At 37.9% G+C, this 19,430-nt stretch overlaps 3 protein-coding genes across 6 annotated transcripts; all 3 read right to left on the bottom strand.

The window, feature by feature from the left end:
- Positions 1-674: 674 nt before the first annotated feature.
- LOC114740745 (4'-phosphopantetheinyl transferase HetI) lies at positions 675-4,218 on the bottom strand. Of its 4 annotated transcripts, none has more exons than XM_028928954.1 (9): positions 3,820-4,214; positions 3,282-3,499; positions 2,915-3,090; positions 2,351-2,418; positions 2,140-2,241; positions 1,839-1,994; positions 1,428-1,547; positions 1,069-1,198; positions 675-997 (listed from the first exon to the last, which is right to left on the bottom strand). In XM_028928954.1, the coding sequence occupies exons 2-9, from the start codon at positions 3,389-3,391 to the stop codon at positions 873-875; spliced, it is 987 nt and encodes a 328-aa protein (XP_028784787.1). In that variant the 5' UTR covers positions 3,392-3,499; positions 3,820-4,214; the 3' UTR covers positions 675-872. The 4 variants fall into 4 exon arrangements, with proteins under 4 accessions (XP_028784787.1, XP_028784788.1, XP_028784789.1 ...); XM_028928955.1 differs by having other exon boundaries at positions 3,847-4,214; XM_028928956.1 differs by having other exon boundaries at positions 3,265-4,218.
- Positions 4,219-5,770: 1,552 nt separating this feature from the next.
- LOC114740741 (signal recognition particle 54 kDa protein, chloroplastic) lies at positions 5,771-11,608 on the bottom strand. The gene is made up of 15 exons (XM_028928946.1): positions 11,378-11,608; positions 11,073-11,205; positions 10,615-10,682; positions 10,436-10,537; positions 10,163-10,315; positions 9,973-10,050; positions 9,316-9,441; positions 9,103-9,205; positions 8,731-8,831; positions 7,815-7,952; positions 7,590-7,733; positions 7,242-7,317; positions 6,971-7,056; positions 6,740-6,865; positions 5,771-6,325 (listed from the first exon to the last, which is right to left on the bottom strand). The coding sequence occupies exons 1-15, from the start codon at positions 11,552-11,554 to the stop codon at positions 6,218-6,220; spliced, it is 1,719 nt and encodes a 572-aa protein (XP_028784779.1). The 5' UTR covers positions 11,555-11,608; the 3' UTR covers positions 5,771-6,217.
- A 976-nt stretch (positions 11,609-12,584) lies between these two features.
- On the bottom strand, positions 12,585-16,864 carry LOC114740742 (rho GTPase-activating protein 5). The gene is made up of 5 exons (XM_028928947.1): positions 16,202-16,864; positions 14,518-14,638; positions 14,215-14,334; positions 13,790-14,020; positions 12,585-13,493 (listed from the first exon to the last, which is right to left on the bottom strand). The coding sequence occupies exons 1-5, from the start codon at positions 16,630-16,632 to the stop codon at positions 12,906-12,908; spliced, it is 1,491 nt and encodes a 496-aa protein (XP_028784780.1). The 5' UTR covers positions 16,633-16,864; the 3' UTR covers positions 12,585-12,905.
- Positions 16,865-19,430: the final 2,566 nt, after the last annotated feature.

The raw sequence follows: 19,430 nt of genomic DNA, 5'->3' as shown, positions 1-19,430 counted from the left end.
TTGCAAATTTATTTTAAACCAAAATGGCCTTAGACCGCGACGGCCACGACAACAATAAAGAAATCTAAAATTTCTCTTGCATGCTGCCCCCTTCAATTCAACGGAAAGATCAAAGCAAAAGTGAGCACCCATCAAACACTGGCACTCCTACTGCAACCGCGAGTTATGAATCTACAACATTACCTCCGCAGAACTAATAATAGAACATCATATTTTGCTTACGGCATACGGGGCTAGCTTATACACTGGGGGAAAAGAAAGTAATTTGGCTCAATTTCATTTTAATTTTAGTTTAGCATCCGGATTTCATTTTATTTCAATTTGACTACTTTTAAAAGGAATTACCTCCTCATTTCTGAAGCTACGGAGATGCTCTAGGAAATATGTGGCCTGATTCTGATACTTAGAGTGTGTTTGGGTAAAAATAAAATCATGGTTTTAGAAGTGTTTTTAAAGTATACGAAGTAAATATGTGGAGGAGTTTACCTCGATTTATAGAAAAGTGATTCTAAAAAGCGATTTTGAAGTTACCCAAACACCTTTTTAGACAACAAACACTAACCTATAACTTCTCCTAACCTTCAAGTTTAATTACACAAATATAATAATCGTTGTTTTATAAAATGGTGAATGGTGAATTTGTCCATAGTTCAAGTTAGATTAGAATAAGTGCAGTGGGCTAATTGGTTCTCTCATTTCGGTGCTCACGGGAACCAAAAAGATCACAATCACCACCAACTTTTTAATCATATATCACAAAATTGTCACTGGAAAATGGGAAATAAGCCTTACATTCAGATAGAGTACACAAATTAATCAAGTATACAAGTTGTGCACGATATATAGGAGTGACACTTCTTGCGCTGTTGTCATTATGCAGGACCCAAGAGTCTAGTCAATCCACCAACTACTACAACGTCAGTCCCGGATATATGTTCATCTTTAACGAAAGGGATCGTTTTCCGTATGGTCAGATTTATTGGAACGCTACCATTGCCTGCAAAACCACAAACATAAGTCTCTAGCAACAACTATACAGTGCGCTAAACATTGAACAAGACTGACTACCTCCAGAGATCGTGTCCTGCTCCATACAAATAGCAGCATAATGAGAACGCAACAACTCCAGAAGCACAAATTGCCAGTTTCCCGAGGGATCATTGCGATCACCAGATGATTCAATAATTATTTTGGGTACCTATAGGGCCAGTAAAGTGCACATGGCAGATGAAACAAAAGGACTTATGTCGATGTGAAATTCAATAAACAAGATAGTTAAAGAGCATGAATTTGTTAGAAGAATAATAAATCAAACACTATTACTATCATTCCCCTCGAATGAAGCAGAGTCCTGAAGAAGAATCGTGTCATGAATGGCTAAACATCTCTCAGCTTCCTACAAGCCAACTCCTAAATGTGGAGCATACCTCAGAAATCAGATGAGGCGAATGACATATGCCTTTTTTCAAGCAGTCCCTTAATCGAACAGTAAATGTATTAAAAGGTGAAGCTGAGAAGCCCTTGCCCAGTGCTTTTACATAAGCTTCCTGTAAATAGGAATCAGACCGTAAGTGAAAACTGCAGGACAGCAGAACATGATTTTCTTTTCTACTTTTGTAACCAGAAGCAGAACATGACTTGAATTTCAACCTACAACAGTGAGAAGTTATCCTCTCTCTCAATTGTACTTCTCATTATATGGGAAAACAATAATTTCAAATGAAGCTTATGGATACCACATTACATTTAACTGGTCAATTGACACATTGCATAACTGAATAAGAGACCAGAGTATAGATCAAATAAGAAAAGTATTAACATTTAATGTTCGTCCCAACCTTCAGAGTCCACAATTTTATAAACTCCTGTCGTTGAGTTTCAGGATCTGAAATGCCAGTCAGCATTTCCAATTCATGCTGAGTAAAGTATCGTCGGGCAAAAGCTAAAATATTATTCTTTAACCTTCTTTTCTTCTCTTCCACATCAATGCCAATCTACGATGTTTTTTAGAAAATTCAATCAGTTCAGATATCAAATACCCTTCAACAAGAAAAACAACAATCAAAAAAGGAGGGGAAAACGTCATGAATCATAAAATTAAGAGAATGTGCTTATATATATAATACATGTAATACATACTGGAGAATCCACTGTCACTCCACAAGCTATCAACGATGAAGTGTGTGAGATATTAAAATGCAATGGCGGCAGGCTCCAATCATCAGAATATTGCCAGTCTACCTATTCAAATATGCTATTAAAAGCCTTAATTATTAAGAAAAGTTGACAAATAAGTCAAATAAACAAAAAGAACAACACTCCCTAGCAGACAATGATCAGAACAACTTACCTCAGGCTTTCCATAAGTGTTCTTCGCAAACTTTAAGGATTTTGGATCAATCTGACAATTCGTCTGGTCTAGTAATAAATAATATGTTTAGATACTTGGCCTCTCTCACAAAATAGTATATACATATCGCATGATCAAAAGCAGTTGATGCAGAAAAGAAATTACAAAGTTTTCATACTAAAATTGACAGTAGTACCATAAAAATTCAGTTGTGTGCTGGAGAAAAGTTTATAGATGATGAAAAAAAGGGTTTCGGTTCTCTGCTTGAGTTAAAGAAGGCAATAGTCAATAGATAAAATATATTTAGTAGGAAAATTTTTGGGTAGCATTTGGCTATTATAAATAGATCTTGCTACCACAGTACGAAGCACCAACCAGCAAAAACGAAAAAATTAGAATCCATTGAATTCTAAATGGATACAAGATGTGTAACTAAATAGAAGAATCAGAGATATAGGTACACAAGTCTACAGATTTGTGCTACGCCATATTAGAAGGGTAAATACAAAGGGAATGAAAGTTCAAAAAGAAACAAGAGTTCAGTAACAGAATTGTAAATCTTACATCTTGCTAAGGTAGTGCGAACTAATGTACGAGCTAACAGTGCTCTTTTCTTTAGCAGTTCCCCTCTCATGCGGAAGATGTTTTCTTTTTCACATGGTGATAAAATTTCCGTATATTGATTTAGTAGATTTGCGCTATTCACTTCATCTGGTAAAATATACCAAAAATGAACTTCCCTGCATTCCAAAGTAATAGGTGGTTGGACAATCTATGCTAAGCCAACAGACGACATTTAGGATGATATACCAAAAGATTTAATTCAGAATAGAATGACTTTCATAGTAATCTGACAGCATGTCATAAAAATGGATGTGTTCTACAACCATAGCATCCCAGTCGATAGTGAATACCCAAAACCATTTCATACTTTTTTGCAGGAAGTTGCACAGCGGGAAGGGGGAATGAGGCGGAGAAGAGATTCCTTCCGAAGCAGTTTATATTCATCATTGAACTTAATTTGCTTTGCAAAGAATTCATCCACAATCGGGAACAAGCATGCTCAGGACTGCCGGTTGTATTCTGAATCGTCTCTTGCGAAAGCAATATGTAAGGAAAGCACCAAGACAACACAAATATCTGTGCACCCTGGTAAACATAAAATACTTGTTTGAAGGTATTGAAAGTAAATATGGAACGGAAAAAGATAATTCAGCATACAAGCTGCAGTCCAGCGGAAATGGAAAGTAAAAGGAGACCATTTTGCTGCCATAAACTGTAATCTTTATAATATTTCCAATTGTGAGATAGGGGAGCAAGAGGCCTGGAAGCCAGACTATTGTCAGGGAGTAATTTACATATAGAGATAGAACTGGAGAAGGAAATTCAAAGATTGAGCGATACTTCGAACCGAAATATCGTGTAAGCAATTCAAAATTAAATCAAGTCGAAAGAACTAGAAGACTGACAAATTGAATAAACGCAATTATGCAAACCAAATACAGAAGATCTCTTAAACTCGTGTCCCAGTTCCAGCAGATCTCTCGAAGGAGGAGACGGAGTACAAGGTGACGAGGAGACGAACTGTGAAGAGCAAACGACGTGAGAGCCTGAAACGGGAAGTTGATGGTGAAGGCCGAAGAAATTGAAGGCTGAAGGCCAACGAAGGTGAAGGCGAAGGCCGAGGGAAATGTCGGAGACTCTGAAGCTGTACCTCGTACCTCACGTGAGCCTTCGGGCTCTATCGCTGAGCTTCACAATGAGAACAGCGTTAAGTCCTGGGGCTCCCCGTGAGTTCCACAACCACCACCGCCGGCGCGAGCTAAATATTATGCCCCAGCACTGCCAAGGCACACCAAAACATATATTGCCATCTTTGAGTGCTGTTAATAATTGTGGTAAATTACAATGCACTTTTTAACTTTTATTGGCCATGTTACACGATACGATCCACTTAATACTCCTCCATTTGCCACGTAAGTATGTAACGATTTGCTATTAATACATATTTAATATTTTATTTTAGTGTGTTGAAAAATGGTACCTCTGCTCTTTGATGTTTAATATGAATAAGATTTAATTTGTGCTCCCAATTTGCTGGTACAAAAAAAAAAATTGAAAGGTTCAGGTTTGAAAAAAGAAAAAGAAAAAGAAAGAGAATGGGGTCTGAGCAATAAAAAGAACAGAGAAGGAATGATAACAGTGTTGGGTAAATCTGCTTACCTTTTTTCCTTTCTTTGATGGTAAAATAAAACTTGACATGCAAATGCTTGGAATACTAAATTAAAAAAAAAATGTTGGGTGGTTTAATTTCAATGTGAATGCGCAACGGTGTTCTGGGGCGAGGCACTGCTTATAAGAACCTCTATTAGCGAACAAATCAAACAAAAACAAAGAGACTCGGCAATTAAAATTAAAAAGGATTAAAAAAATGGAAAAACCAAAAACAACCTAGATATATTGTTATCTAATCTGATATTTATAGAAATTTCTTTCATAATTCTTTGCGAAGGTCATTTCTCTTTTAGCTTCTTGGCCATGACAAAGGCAGCTCCTGCAACAGCTGCAACTATGCCTGCAATCATAATGCTGAATTTTAGCGTGCGCATGGCTTCCTTCTGCTCCCTCTCTTCCTTCAGTCTGGTTTCAGCTTGTTCCTTCATCCAATAAAACTAATTAATACAACGTACGAAAACAAAGCAAGATATATGCAAAGCATTGATCCTGAAAATGAATTTATAAATCAGATTTTATCAAAAATTATTAGTCGCAGTTTCTAGGAGGAAGAAGAAGTAATGACCTTGGAGGCAGCGAACTCGGATGAGGTAGGATCAACTTCGACTTGCCTATTTGCGCCGGGATTCAATTCTCCATCAATATCTGCAGCCGGAAATGTTTTGTCGGAATTCTCAAGTGGGGTTGTCATTTTCGTTCTCTGGATTGAAGGCTCTGAAAGTAACTTCGTTAAACGATTATGACCAAACTGAGGAGAGAAATTATGGAAAGAGAGCTTTCTTGATTATAGTCTCATCAATGGATCGCCAAAATCAATCAATGCCAACAAGCTTTGTTCATCCCTGAATCAACACGTGGTGATTTTCTGAATGTTGAGGCAGTTATGGTTTTAAGGATCTTTGACGAAATTCCCCTTCTTCCTCGCTAACTTCTGAGATCGTTGACGCTAATCTTTTGCGTACGCGTCATTTCTTCTTCGTCTTGTTTTTTTTCCCCCTGCCTGACGCGAATATAGACATAAACCTTTAACAATCAAAGCGCCCCTTTTTTTAACGGTACAAACTAAGCAGGAAACGTCATAATTTATTTTTCCCCATAAAAAAAGATGTTTCTTATTTTCAATTTTTAAATTTGATTAATAAAACCCTCAGGTTTAAAAAAAAAAAAACTGAATTGCGCATCAAATGACATCAGAACTATTGGCTTCTGAAAATCACATTCATGACTTGTCTAAATTGGGGTGGATCATATCACGTAACTGTAAAGTTATCTCCACCACCACCATACATGAAGCTCAATCCAACAAATATGAGAACAAGGCTCGACTCGCAGGTCGGAAATACAAGTGAAAACTTCCGGATGGTCCCCGTCAGCATAAAATTACACTGTATAGATACATAATTGAGATTGTACAAAAATTACACTCGTGTCCTCCGGATTTCCACATCCTAACTGCATAAATCATTTGTGCCAAAATTACATCAAACTCTGAAGGAGCTCATAAGCACTGATTTTCTCACGAGAACATGCTAATTATCTCCGGGAAATGGAAGTAATATCAACCAACAGTCGAATGCTGATGACCGTTTGAGCCAAACTTTGCATTACAACGTCAACTGGATAACGATATTTTCAATTTCCAGCCCCAAAGCCTCGAGGACTTGGCCTTGTCGATGCTGAGTCTGCAAATTGCCTTCTTGATTCTGATCTCTTCCTCCTCCTTGCCGTACCCGGTGGAGCCTTGTAAGGGTAGAATGGACAAACCAAACGGCATCAAATTTTCTTCTTATCCCACACACAGGCGCACACAAGCACAAAACTCTGTAGTTTTCTGTTGTCCCTTTTTTTTAAAAAATTTTTTTTCTCTTTTATACATTCAGGTCCGAAGATGCAATTCCATAAGTTTGAGTGGACATTTCAGGTCCAAAGATGTAGAAGGTTGTAGCACTTTGGCACCATGCCAAAAGTTGAATGCAACTTCACATGCATTTTAATTCAAATCAATGTGATAATTAACTACAAGACCAATTTGAACAGGAGCAAAAGCAAATGCAGATTTTGGTCTTAACACGTCGAAGATGCTTGAAAGGACCCCGTCACATCCAAAAACTATAAGATTCATACTTCACATACATAGAAAATGGATTTTTTTACCTTTTGCTCCGTTTTAAGTGCCTCTTCAAGATTGCTAAGTGTTGGAATAGATCCACCTTCCATCACACCCATCAGATTTTTCATACGCACACGCATTTGGAAGAGCTGAGCCACAAGTTGGCTTACCTAACATTGTTCAGATATTCTCTTCAAGCATAGCACTGATGGAGAAAAACCACACCTTTAAGCTCTCCTATGGTAAATACTTCACTAAAGATCAGTTCCACATACCTGCTGCTCTGTTTTCCCTGAATCCTGAGCTACCCTTTTCCTCCTAGCAGGTGATTCCGCCAACAGTTCTGGCTTTTCTCTCTCCTCTGAAATAAACAAGAAAAGTTGGATAAAATGAATCAATCAATGTAGATTCAACAAAGTGAAAGTTAAGTCATCAAAGTTTATTGACTCAAGATACTCCCATGTCCAAGAACAATGCTACATAGATTTAAACGATAAAAGGTTTAGTTAACAAACAAGACTTCATTGGTCAGACAGAGAAACAGACCAGGGGTCATTGCCTCTATCATTGCTTCCATTAGCTTTAAACTCTTCTCTGCTTCTCGAATTTGTGCAGGAGTAACCTGGTTGCATAAAATTAGATAATAGATAAATTGAAGTTTTGCTTATTCATTTTACTAGCATTTGCTTTTAATTGATCCACAGAAACAGAAGAACAAGTACACTTAAGGAAAATTTGCAGATGCTTGCAATGCCCAATTTTCAATTTCGTAAACTAAAACTGGGAGTTTTCAAAAGAAACGTCTGCCTTCTTATTTCCCATTGTATTTGCAGCAGTCCATGCATAAAACTATCTGACATAAATAATAAGGAAAACTCGTGCTAGATTTCATACCTTTCCCATTCCAGGAATCATTCCAATGACACGAGACACAGAACCCATTTTTGCTATGGCACGAGTTTGTTTGAGAAAATCATTAAAGTCAAACTTCGCACTCATAATCTTCTTTTGCAGTTCTTCAGCATCTTCTTGACGCATCTACAAATACAAGTGGTTAAGAAAATAAAATCTAATTTTCATTCTATCAAATGAACAACTTAGGGATATGTAGAAACTCACAACTTCTTGCGCCTTCTCTACAAATGATAGAACATCTCCCATTCCCAATATTCGTCCAGCCATTCGATCAGGGTAGAAAGGTTCAAGATCGTCCATACGTTCTCCACGTCCTACCAGCTTAATTGGCTTCCCAGATACCTGCCATTATTGTAGCATCCTATCAGATAAACTGTGAGAGAGACAGAGCGCTTCCCAATAGTTAACTATGTTGGGCCTTTTACAATTCCTTATAAGCCAAGAAATATGGTGATGATAAATGTCACTGCAAGGAATCAAATAGCTATCCTAATATATTTTGCCACTTAAGAAATAATTCAAAGGACAGCGGGTTGATGAGAAATCTTTGATAATATGCTTCTAAGAAGGCCCTCAAGAGAATCATGAGTTTTCAGGGCATAGGTGTAACTGTTCATATCTCCTAAAGAAAGGCTGCAATGGGCACTTATACTCACTATATGGGAACCGGAATACAGCCCAGAATCCCTGGAAGTGATCTTCAACATTTCATTTAATCTGACAATTTCCAGAATACTTTTCAGGGGTTCACTAGGCTAACACAATGCGATGAAATATGGTCCAAATCCATCTGTAAGAGAATCACATCAATGGTCATCCATCAAATCTAGTCAGTAACAAGGCTACCAGTTTTTCCAAGCCGCCATTAACATGTCAGCCAAACTGTTTCACAAAAAGTAGCCTAGGACGCTAACCTGTTGAGGCACAATTGACACACCGCATCAAGCAATGGCAATAACGGCCAGGATGACACAATTTAAGGTCATTAGAGGCAAGTGATGTTGAAAGTTCTAGTATGGAATTGGACACATTGTTTATGAAAGCAAAGACCAATGTTTGGCGGTAAAACATACAAAATAAATACACCTGATAAAATCTAAGACAGAGAGACAAAGCAAACCTCTTTGACACTCAAAGCTGCTCCGCCTCTTGAATCTCCATCTAGCTTTGTCAAGATGGCGCCTGTTATCCCAATCTCAAGATTGAAAGTAGTGACCAAGCCTGTTTGCAGAAAATTGTGAAGTCAGATTATTTTAGTAGCTCTAAGCATTATACCAGTTACATGACCAAAGACAAAGAAAAGTAGGATCAACAACATGATAACATTTTTCCCCAAAAATCATTTCATATAAAATTATTGTGCTCAGTTCCTACGGATGGAGCAATGGACAGACTATATATTATACAAAAGCATGAAGGTAACACAAATATTCCATTGCAATGCAGACTTTCAAAATGTCTCACCAGAGGGTAAAATTATAATTATGAATACCTGCCGCCTCTTGGCCAGTCATTGCATCCACAACTAGCAAAACTTCTGTAGGATTTATTGTCTGTTTTACCTCTTTTAACTCATCCATCATTGCTCTGTCTATCTGTTTTATAACAAATAATCCTCAATCAAGAAACAAAAATAACTCCACAAAATACGCCAGAATCATGAATATGATTATTTGCTACAATTTCCCATGTCATATAGAATTACCTGAAGTCTTCCAGCAGTGTCAACAATAACCACGTCAATTTTCTTCCTTTTTGCCTCTTCTAAACCTTGTTTAGCAATTTCAGACGGTTTAACATCAGTACCTGCTGTATAGACAGGCACACCCACCTGATACAAGCTATACCTCATCATGAATATATGATTAGACACAAAAATGCTAATAGAGAAATAAACAAGAGTCACGATGTCAGCTCTGATAATTCGATATTGGTATCTATGGTCTGAAATCACCTGATTAAGAATCATGGGAGATATGCAGAATGAACAAGATGATTCTCTTGTCCCTTCCATATGTTAAGAGACTAAGAGAAAATTATACACAAGGACATTGGTAAAGAGAAGAAAATATCAAGATTAACCAAATGGGTGGGTGGATGTAAAGTTCAGAAACCCATTGGAAAAAAAAACACTTTCAAACGTTCTTATTTCACTACTTAGGACAAAAATAGAAAAGAATAGAAGGAACAAGGAAACTATAATGCTTTGTTATTGGGAAAGGTAAAAGTAGTTAAGCAAAGGAGTCCATGCAAAAATATAAATTTGATTAGATAGTTGCGTAACAATCTTGATAATATCCACTAGAGGTTTATTGCTCTAGGAGTTGAAACCAGTCAACTTCATGACTTTCAATCACGGTACCTGTTTACCCAAAATAGCTAGTTGGTCAATAGCAGCAGGTCTATATACATCTCCCGCAACCAGCATGCAGCTCTTCCCCTATGGTTACAGTTAAGATGACTTGTGTCAATATGAGATAAACAACTTATTACCTGCAAAAAAACTTAGAAAGATAAAAAGAAAGTAAACAGAAGGGAGATTGCCAATGCACCAGTTTCTTAAGATAATTTGCCAACTTTGCACAAACAGTTGTCTTCCCAACTCCCTGGAGTCCGGCCAATAAAATGACAGTGGGCCCAGACTTGGAAAAAACCAGTTCAGAGACCTCTCCACCCATCAATTTAACTAATTCATCATGTACAATCTGTTAAGTCGAAAATCCAGTATGAGCTTCATAAAGACACAGTTATAATAAGTTTTCCCTTAAAACCAAGAACTACCATCTGTTTTTACAATTTACCATCAACTCAATTCATAATTTTACCTTGACCAATTGCTGATCTGGTCTCACTCCTCGAATCAGGCCCACACCCACAGCCTGATCGCTGACGGCTTGCACGAATCTTCTAACAACAGGAAGGCTCACCTGCCAACAAAACGTGTTTTATTCGACCAATTTGATGAAGATACAGTAAAGTTCCAAGCCTCTTAAGTTTATCTTACATCTGCTTCCAAAAGAGCTCTCCTGATATCTCGCATAGGCTCCGCAATGTTCTCCTTAGTCAAAACCTCTTAATTACAAGCAAATTTACTCGTAAATAATCATATTGAATAAGGTTGGCAACTACAAGAAACAGATAACTTTAAAAATGGAAACTCCAAAATCAACATGAACGAACAAGTCATGCGGCAGTTTGCTGTGGCCCAACTCCCAACTTGCCGGGTACCTTTCGAACTTTTGGTCAAATCAAAAGCCTAAACAACTTCACACGGATAACTAGTGGCTACTCCAATTTTTTTGGATTTTACATTTAATCACCAGTAGGCGTCTTGGTAAAATCAACAAATTAACACCTCTATATTTTACCGTTACCAAGGAGTAATACTATGACTACTTAGAAATGCAGGGCGATAAAGATATCAGCACACAATACATGGCCTTGCAACTTCAAGATTCAAACCTTCTCCTTTTAGCTTGCTCCAAGCAGATTCAAGACCACTCGTCAGCTGCCCGAACATTTCCGCCCTTACCACTCCGCGCATGTTTCTTCTGACAATGCCGCCTTTGGAGTTCACCCAACCCCAAATTTCATTCTGTGAGCAATCACCACTAAATTTGTGAGAAAGAACGGTGAAAATTGGAGCAAATGCCTCCGTTATCTTGAGTTGTTCGTAAAAGTACTGAACTTCTTTTACGTACTAGGACAAGACTAAGGAACGAAACAAAAAATCAATCGAATCATGCTTCAAAGTTTCTCAGACTTACTGGGAGCAAATTTTTCGAAGAAAGTGCGGCAGCGGTTGTTGAACAGGTCCAAGAAGAGCAAAGCTTGGTTGATTTCGTAGCAGAACTTGCAGAGCAGGAGCTCCGGTTATGGGGCAGAGAGTGAGCAGAGCTGGAGAAATGGCGGGAGGTAACGGTTGAGAACTGTAACGCTTCCATGGCCACGGTGCCAGCCGGAGCTCCCCCCCCTTTCCTGCTCGTGTTATCCAGTATCCACAATGATCCGTTCGTTGATGTCGTCCCACGTTGGTTTCAATCGGGTGTTACGCGACCCACTGACCACTGTAGTATCCCTTTCTCTGGGCTGAACACGTGGCGACTCTTCAATGGGTGAATGGCAAAAATATTATTTTAGCTTCAGTTTTATTCTGCATTAATTTCATATTCATCTGGAGCTCTACGATCCGATCATTTTATTTTTGTTCTAAATGGATATATTTTCTTACATACTTATGTCAAGTTTGAAGAATAAGTCACAAAATTTATCGTTTGTAAATAACTGATTTCTGTTTACTTAACATTTTATATCAATATCGATTTTAATTGTTTTCAATCTTCTTATTTTATAATTTAATCAAGTAGTTTTAGTTAGTTTTAATCCTTAATTTGTAATTGCTTCTAATTTAATCTTTTAACTTACAAAACTATATCCTCAAATTTAAACAAGCAAAATGCTCAATCAAAAAGTATGCTTGATTTAACTCTCATACTTAGAAAACTAATTTTCCGAGGGTGAAAAGGGTTAAAAATACTTAAAAGAAAGCCCATAAAAATCTCCTGCTTTTTCAATTTTTTTTTTCCCCCCGTCATGATTCATGGATGGCAAGGTGTCACTTTCGTGTTCGTATCTTAACCACTCCGTGAAAACATCAATATAAGCCCCTTCGGAGACATCCGATAAAAACATCAGTATAACGGGTGCAGGTTGAAAAGAGAATTCATTTCGGAAAACTACAATTCATTCATGATATTTCGCAAATTAGTTTATAATTTATTCTCGTTTCGAAATTGCAACTCGAACGCTTTAGAAGGATATTTAAAAGGTCGCGAAGATAAAATATATTAATATTTATAAATTTACCATTCAACCGTTCTTCTATAATTCTTTCTCTATCTTTCCCCTAATCACTCTCCAAAACAGAGGACATGGGGCACAGTCCAAGCGTTCGAAGCTCGTGCGGATTGGAACTAAGCGCGGAAAGAGGTCAATCTGAATTCATTGAACTCTACAACAAGAGTGTTAGAACTAAGCATGTTACAGAAATACAAAGATACATGGCTAAGAAACTCACACCCAGAAACACGAATTTGAAAAAATGAAATGAAGCCAGCACTAAAGCATTTCCAAACAAGCATTTTTCTTAACCTATCCATCACTGACTTCCCCATCCATCAGATTTCAGCATCCGTGATCTCACAAAAGATCCACAGCCATAGAAATCACAGTAATCACTGTAACATGATGGGGGCAACATCTCCTTAGGCCGCGAGATACACAATGAGAGTCCTTTCACCGCCAAGCTTCAGCCAATTCAGTTCTCGAGTTTATTCGCCCAATAATGGGAATTCCCCTCTTCTTCTCTGCATTGCCTACTGGGGGCAGCTCAATCACCTTTTCAGAATACTTCACTGTACTTGATTTGCTCAACGGTAGGTTTTTGCTCTTGCAAATATTGACTTGATCCGCCTTCATCAGACCACTTAAGCTAACTTGAGAGATGACATTGCAAGGGCAACTGTCAACTAGCAGCCTATTTCCCCGAGAAATGATATTTTCAGAAGATATTGGCAAAGTTTTCAACCCACTTTCAGTTTCAGATCCATCTTCAGAAAGGTGACTTGGGCTTTGTGAAGAAGGCTCCTCAGTAACAATGACTTTTTCCTCTACTTCATTCGTGTCATTTCCGTCTTCATTGCCATCCTTGAAATCCAGGCAGGAAGGGCTCTGGTGCCAGTCATCATCAAATGAATCTAGGTTAGAAATGGGATTCGATTCTACCACAGACTCCTCTCTTTCTCTCAGTGTCTTTAGGACAAGAGTCTTGAGAAAATTCATCACTTGAACTGCATACATCAAAGCGGTCAACGGATCTGCCATCTGCAGTTCATAGATGTTATAATTTTAGTCAGTCATTGTGCCCCGGAAACTGACCAGTACCATTATTTTTATAAAGGAGAAACAACCACTGCTTTGGCACAGAAGGGTAATAGTTTTCTTGTGTGATGAGAGTAACATAAACCAAAATTTGGGGAAGATATGAAAGCAAATCAAATTTACAGCACTGAAGAAAATAATTGATATATTCACCAGAGTTAACATAATTTTATCAGATTAAAAATTTAATCACAAATAACAGGGATGAGTATTACAAAAAATACATGATGTTAGCTTACTTGCGTCATATTCGGTGCAAAAACCATTGCAATATTACGTGCACTCATCTTGTTCAAATGTTCCAATTGAGCAACATCAGCCATTAGGTTTATTGCCCAGTCCAGCAGAGCAGCTTCTGTTGGAGGGAGAAGCCTTACAAGTTGAGCACATTCTTCTTCAGACTCAGACTGCATCACCTGCTCCGGTGAAAGAGGGTCCAGTACTCCACATGGAAGTTCTCTGAACCAAGCCTGCAAAAAACATCACTAGATCAAATTTGTGCAGTTATCCCTCCCGAACAGCTGTCTTAATGAGTCAGAATGAGCTCTGCAAACGGATACCAACATAACAAGATCGCAACGAAACCATGTAATCTAGGAACTTAATTATGAATACTTTTTCCAAACAGTTCATGGGGGAGAAGGAAGAATAAATCTGGTAATACCTTTATAAGGCCGGCCAAGCAGTGCACATCAATGCCATCTGGTACTACTCCTCTGTTTAATTGTTCCCTCACATACTCTTCTTGACCATTCTCAGCATTAATTCTGAAGATTCCTTCAGCCTGCATGTGAAGGTTCAATATTTCAAGTTATCAAAAAGTGAACTATGTAAAGCCTTACGGCAAACTAAGAGATGAACATCAGATAAAACTATTAGTTTTCACATCCCTTGATCAGCGATATTTGGCCAGGTAACATTGGAGACTAACCAAAAATGGTAGGGAAGGATATGCAATGCTAAATACCTGCAGGCCTCCTTGTGCATACAGTTGTCTTTGCAATAATAGGAGTATTGTGGGCACACTATTTCCTCTGGCATCAAAAGAAAGTTGCATAGATTCTGTTGAAACCCCAAAAACACTTGCACTGTGGATAATAAAATAAAATATATCAAAACTCAAGTGAATGATAAGTTTTAAGTATGGGTGCATTCATCAGACATGTCATATGAATCAAGTAGAGAATGCTGCCATAAGTAGCTAAACAAATAGACGATTAATCAGCTAAATTAGATAGCGAGTACGTCAATGATATACCATCGAGGGTACATTGACAAGTGTGAAAATGCAATCACCATTGTTTCTTTTTCATATGTGCCAGATAGCTTTCTATATTAAACATGTCACAAATTGACAAGTCCTTATTAAATTAACAGCATAAATTCACAAAACTTCACTTAAAAGTGCACTACTTGAATGAAGTTCTACTGAGTTTAAATATAAAAGACATATTTAGCCTCATTTTCTATGACTTCTTAGTGCTTGTAGGGGGTTGTCTGCCATGTGTTAGTTTAGGCAGTACCAAGGGATCAAAGTTCAAGGGTTATTTGATTTATGTTGGTAGCATCCACACCGCTGATGAAGTGTATTACAATATCAGAGAAAGAACTGACAACAAAGCCAACAAGGAAACAAAAGGTGGAAATGGGGGGAAAAAATTAACGAGAGAGAGAGAAGGTGAGGGGCAAAACTGGTTCTATGTTACGCCACATAATTCCAAGCTGCTATCAGATTTCGACTGCAAGGACTACAATAAGAGAACCACAGCCGCAATGAGTTCACATTGCATCAGGAGGTTTCAACTTAGCATATTAATATTCATATTGTTCTTTGATATCTGAATGCAGTTATTTATAAATACAGGTACTACAAATGCCAACTGTGATCTAAGATTTTACTACACTTCCATATGGATAAGGGAGACAAAAGCCTCTTTGCAGCCTACCATGTAAGATATAATTTAACCGAGAGAGCTATAGATAGTACTAGAGCCATGAACTACACTGGATTAGAAGATTTGGCTGTGGCGTCTGATTGTCAGGCCTTCCACAGGGTATTTCACAGTGCAACAATGCCATGCAAGCTTAATTTGTAATGTGAAAACAATTGGTTGGAAATAAAATAGAGTAGCAGTAAACTAGGCATGCTTTCGCAATAGATGAGATGATCAAGCAAATCTTGACCATAATAGGAATTCCAAATTTTCCGTTTTCATCTGATTAAACAAACTTGCATAATGCTACCATGTCATTTGTTATTATAGAAAAGCCTTGCTTAAGTACAATTAGGGATTTTTTACCCCCCCCCCCAAAAAAATAAATACATAAAATTGGAGCCACTGAAAGTGGGTTCTCAAAGAAAACGCTTGAGGTGGATTTTCGTGGTCATCCAACAGCCGCATCGTCAATGAAATTATAGTTCTTAAGGCATGAATTTGAATGGAATCACATAAGTTTATAAAGAAGTCGGGAGAGAATTTCATGAAGATTGGAACATTCGCAACCGTAAAACTAAGAGAGACAACCAGATATCATCGAATAACGCATTCAAAATTAATTAATTACTCCTAAGCATAAAAGAGAAAGATTGTTCAAATCCCATTACTCAGAATACATTTAGCAACATATTCAGCTATTTCATATCAGCTGACCTGGCGCTAGGAGCTCTTCTGGGAACCTCGGGTTCAAATTCCACAGGCAGTCCAAGAAAACCATGAAAGCGATCGAAGGTAACATGCGCAACATGGCTGACATTAGAAGGCCATCCAATCTCCATGGAAGAGAGCTCTCCTCCACTAGTACTACACCCAATCAAAGATTTCCTGAAAGCAGTAACCAAAAGCGTCAAAATAGACAGCTGATCTCCCTCTCTGTCTCTTTCTTTCCTTTTCCTGTCTCGTACTTGGCCTTCCTCCTCTTCGACCTCCTCTGTACCCAACTGGACCTGGACCCTTTCATCTACTGTGGGACTGTTAATAAGGGGACTCGAATGAGACCCATCATTGGGTGTGATTCGCCCACATGGACTGGAAGAGCTTGAGGTTGAAGGTAAGTGCGATGGCGATTGGAGTATTTCAGTCATATTGGAGCGCTTAGGCGGTTAGGCCTAGTCTTTGTTTATTCTATTGTGCGCGAAAAGCCAAGATTTTGGTATGAATATGGTGGAGTGGAGTTTGATTGAAGAAAGGGTTTTGGAAGGTGAGACGATTTCATCATCACTGTACCTTCCTCAGGCTGGCTTTAGGTTATGGAGGGACAAAAAGAAGGGATGGGTCCAGATTCTCGCGTGGGAAAAAGGATCAGAAGATTGTATAACGAGTGAGAGAAAGAGAGGTGGTTAGACAGAGATGGTGGAGTAAGAAGAAAAAGGAAAAGAATAATGACGGAGCGGGACTCGTCTGGATGGTTTAATGATATCTCTGCACAGTATTATCATATGGATTGGAGTTGGCAAGTGACGCTTTTTTTCCCCATGTTACAAAAAAAATAACAAAATAAAATCGAGTGGGGGCGGAAATTTACAAAGGTCAAAGTGGGCTTCACCCCAAGAAAAAAGCACTCTATTTTCTTAACAAAGTTCATTAGACACATTATTAGCACGGTAAAAATTTCTAACCCGGTGGTACAGTATTATAGAGTTGGCAAGTTATGTTTTCTACGTTACCCATCCAACCTTAATCAGACGCATGCTTTTTTTAATTATTATTTAGATTTAAGTTTACATTTTAAATAAAGAATAGCGTCCATTTAAAGAAGAATCACTTGCAATTAACATAAGAGCTATCTATATCCGAAATCTAAGCTAATCAATGAATGATCTTGACACGCTACAAAGAGCACCAAGCACCCACTTTATTTGTTGCTTCTTTGGGTGAATTTGTCCCATTTTTTAATCTTTTCGTCTTAATTACATCTTTGCACATAAATTTGTGTGGCCATTTGAGTGTACTCATTTAAGAGCCCCTGACCAAGCCCTACACTCCTAAGTTTTGTCTTATTAAACAAGTAACTCCAATCATGCAATGTTACTGTGATTACTGTGGTCCACCAATTCTATCATGCTGTCTCCATATGTCCTTAAACTTCGCTATCAGTGTTGTTTCATTGTTTGGGTCCCTTAGCGAGAAAACAGAAAGAAAAAGATAAGAATGTTCATCATAGGCATTTCATATGGGTATTGTAACATCGGAAAATGAAGTTTTCGTAGTTGGGGGGAGGGGTATCATCTTCATAATAGCTTTTCTATTTTTGGCTGCTTGGCCCCATTCTCCGTTAATCATGTCGAGTATAATTTACAGCAAGTTTCTATCTTCTGCAGGCATCAACTACGCTATCAAATGAAAAGATGATGTACTCCAATTCCAAATCATTTGAACTTTAATTGCTTGTGTCTTCTGTAAACTTTGATTGCTTTTTCCTGGTAAATTCTTAATTCATTTGCATCTGGAGACGTAAGTGGTGCTGTCGTGTGGGTGGCTATTCATAAAAGGCAGCATATACCTAACACAAAACCCTGTTGCCTTTGCCATAATTACGTTTCTTGCAATGGCCACTATTGCGCTATTTATAATCATACAAACGTCTAAAAAATATATATATATCGGATAGGACAAGCAAGTAATGTTACTTAAGCAAGTAGAATCGTGGCTGTCACTGGGACATAGTGGTATTGGGATATGTTAATCTGCAGGCATGAGTCTCACCAAACACACGCTAGTCTCATAAAATGAAAACAGCAATTGGGATGGAAAGAGGAAGAGAAAATGAAGTAGAGGAAAAGGGAGGCACGTGCCTTAACTGAAGTATATGAAACGTTGAAGTAAAGGCAAAGCCTAATACAATTTTGATGAGGGAGCATATTAGGGGTTAGAGGGAGGAATAACCTTTTTTCCTCCCTTAACGGATACAATGATAAAGGAAGATACTTGGTGTTACTTTACAGGAGCCTTTAGGGCCAAGAGCTGGAGGCAGCAGGATGCTGCATCGAACGAGTAACGACACCCTGGATCTCGCCCGTTGCGTTAAGTCGCAAGACACGAAGAACAACGACATTTAAAAGGGACTGTGCCTAATGGCTAGGAGGAGCCTTTATACCACACTTCTATTTTTTTGGGCCTAATGGAGAGTTTGTAAAACCGTGAAAACCCAACTTTAAGGGAAGAATTATACCGTTGCGGTCTCTGGGAATTATTTTTTTTATTCATGCTTCAGTTTGGAACTGGATGCAAGAATGTCCTTGAATTTTGCTGGTTGTACGCGAGTCTCTTGCAACATTAAGCACTAGGAATGGTTCCAGCTTCAGGAAGCTTTAAACAAGCACCTGATTTTCTGTTCCAGATTCTATGATAATCATTCTTCTCCAATACTCCATCCGTTCCTTTTTTTAAATAAATTTGTTTCTTTTTGTAAGATCTTTTTTTAATTTGTCTGAACATTTAATGTATTATTATCCATTTTACCCCTAATTTAATACATTTAATATATTCTCTTTCTTCATTTATCTCACTATTACTTTCTCACATCTACTCATTTATATACGAGTATATTTGAAAAAAAAAATTATATTTACTATATATTAATTGTTTTTAACTAATTTTAACTGTTTTCTTAAACTGCACAATTTAATTAAAAAGATCTTACAATAAGAGATAATAAGAGACAGAATAGTACATAATAGAGCTATTTCCGTTAGTTAAAGTCTCTTGTAAAGTCTTCACCACTTTGCTATGACGTTTACTTTAGCCTTCTTCCCTCTGACGTCTGCTTTGCTGCCCTGATTTTGCGAGAGGGCATCACGTCCCCCCAATTTACAGTTTCAATCATTCAACAATGGCAAGAACAAGAAGCATCAGAAAAGGGCAGTGTGCTCACTAAGAACCA

Source organism: Neltuma alba, unplaced genomic scaffold (assembly GCF_004799145.2).
Source record: "Neltuma alba isolate B1F8T4 unplaced genomic scaffold, ASM479914v2 tig00003187_pilon, whole genome shotgun sequence".
Lineage (NCBI taxonomy): Eukaryota > Viridiplantae > Streptophyta > Magnoliopsida > Fabales > Fabaceae > Neltuma > Neltuma alba.
This window is presented reverse-complemented; position numbering and strand designations above follow the sequence as displayed.

Excerpts from the sequence above, each read along its gene's own strand:
- LOC114740745 (XM_028928954.1), bottom strand. The coding sequence starts at position 3,391 with ATGAATTCTTTGCAAAGCAAATTAAGTTCAATGATGAATATAAACTGC. Across the intron at positions 3,091-3,281 it reads GTGCAACTTCCTGCAAAAAA|GGAAGTTCATTTTTGGTATA; the intron begins GTATGAAATGGT and ends TTTGGAATGCAG. Across the intron at positions 1,548-1,838 it reads TAAAATTGTGGACTCTGAAG|GAAGCTTATGTAAAAGCACT; the intron begins GTTGGGACGAAC and ends TCCTATTTACAG.
- LOC114740741 (XM_028928946.1), bottom strand. The coding sequence starts at position 11,554 with ATGGAAGCGTTACAGTTCTCAACCGTTACCTCCCGCCATTTCTCCAGC. Across the intron at positions 11,206-11,377 it reads CTTCGAAAAATTTGCTCCCA|AATGAAATTTGGGGTTGGGT; the intron begins GTAAGTCTGAGA and ends GATTGCTCACAG. Across the intron at positions 8,832-9,102 it reads GACTGGCCAAGAGGCGGCAG|GCTTGGTCACTACTTTCAAT; the intron begins GTATTCATAATT and ends TTCTGCAAACAG.
- LOC114740742 (XM_028928947.1), bottom strand. The coding sequence starts at position 16,632 with ATGACTGAAATACTCCAATCGCCATCGCACTTACCTTCAACCTCAAGC. Across the intron at positions 14,639-16,201 it reads AGAAGAGCTCCTAGCGCCAG|TGCAAGTGTTTTTGGGGTTT; the intron begins GTCAGCTGATAT and ends TATTATCCACAG. Across the intron at positions 13,494-13,789 it reads TTGCACCGAATATGACGCAA|ATGGCAGATCCGTTGACCGC; the intron begins GTAAGCTAACAT and ends TATGAACTGCAG.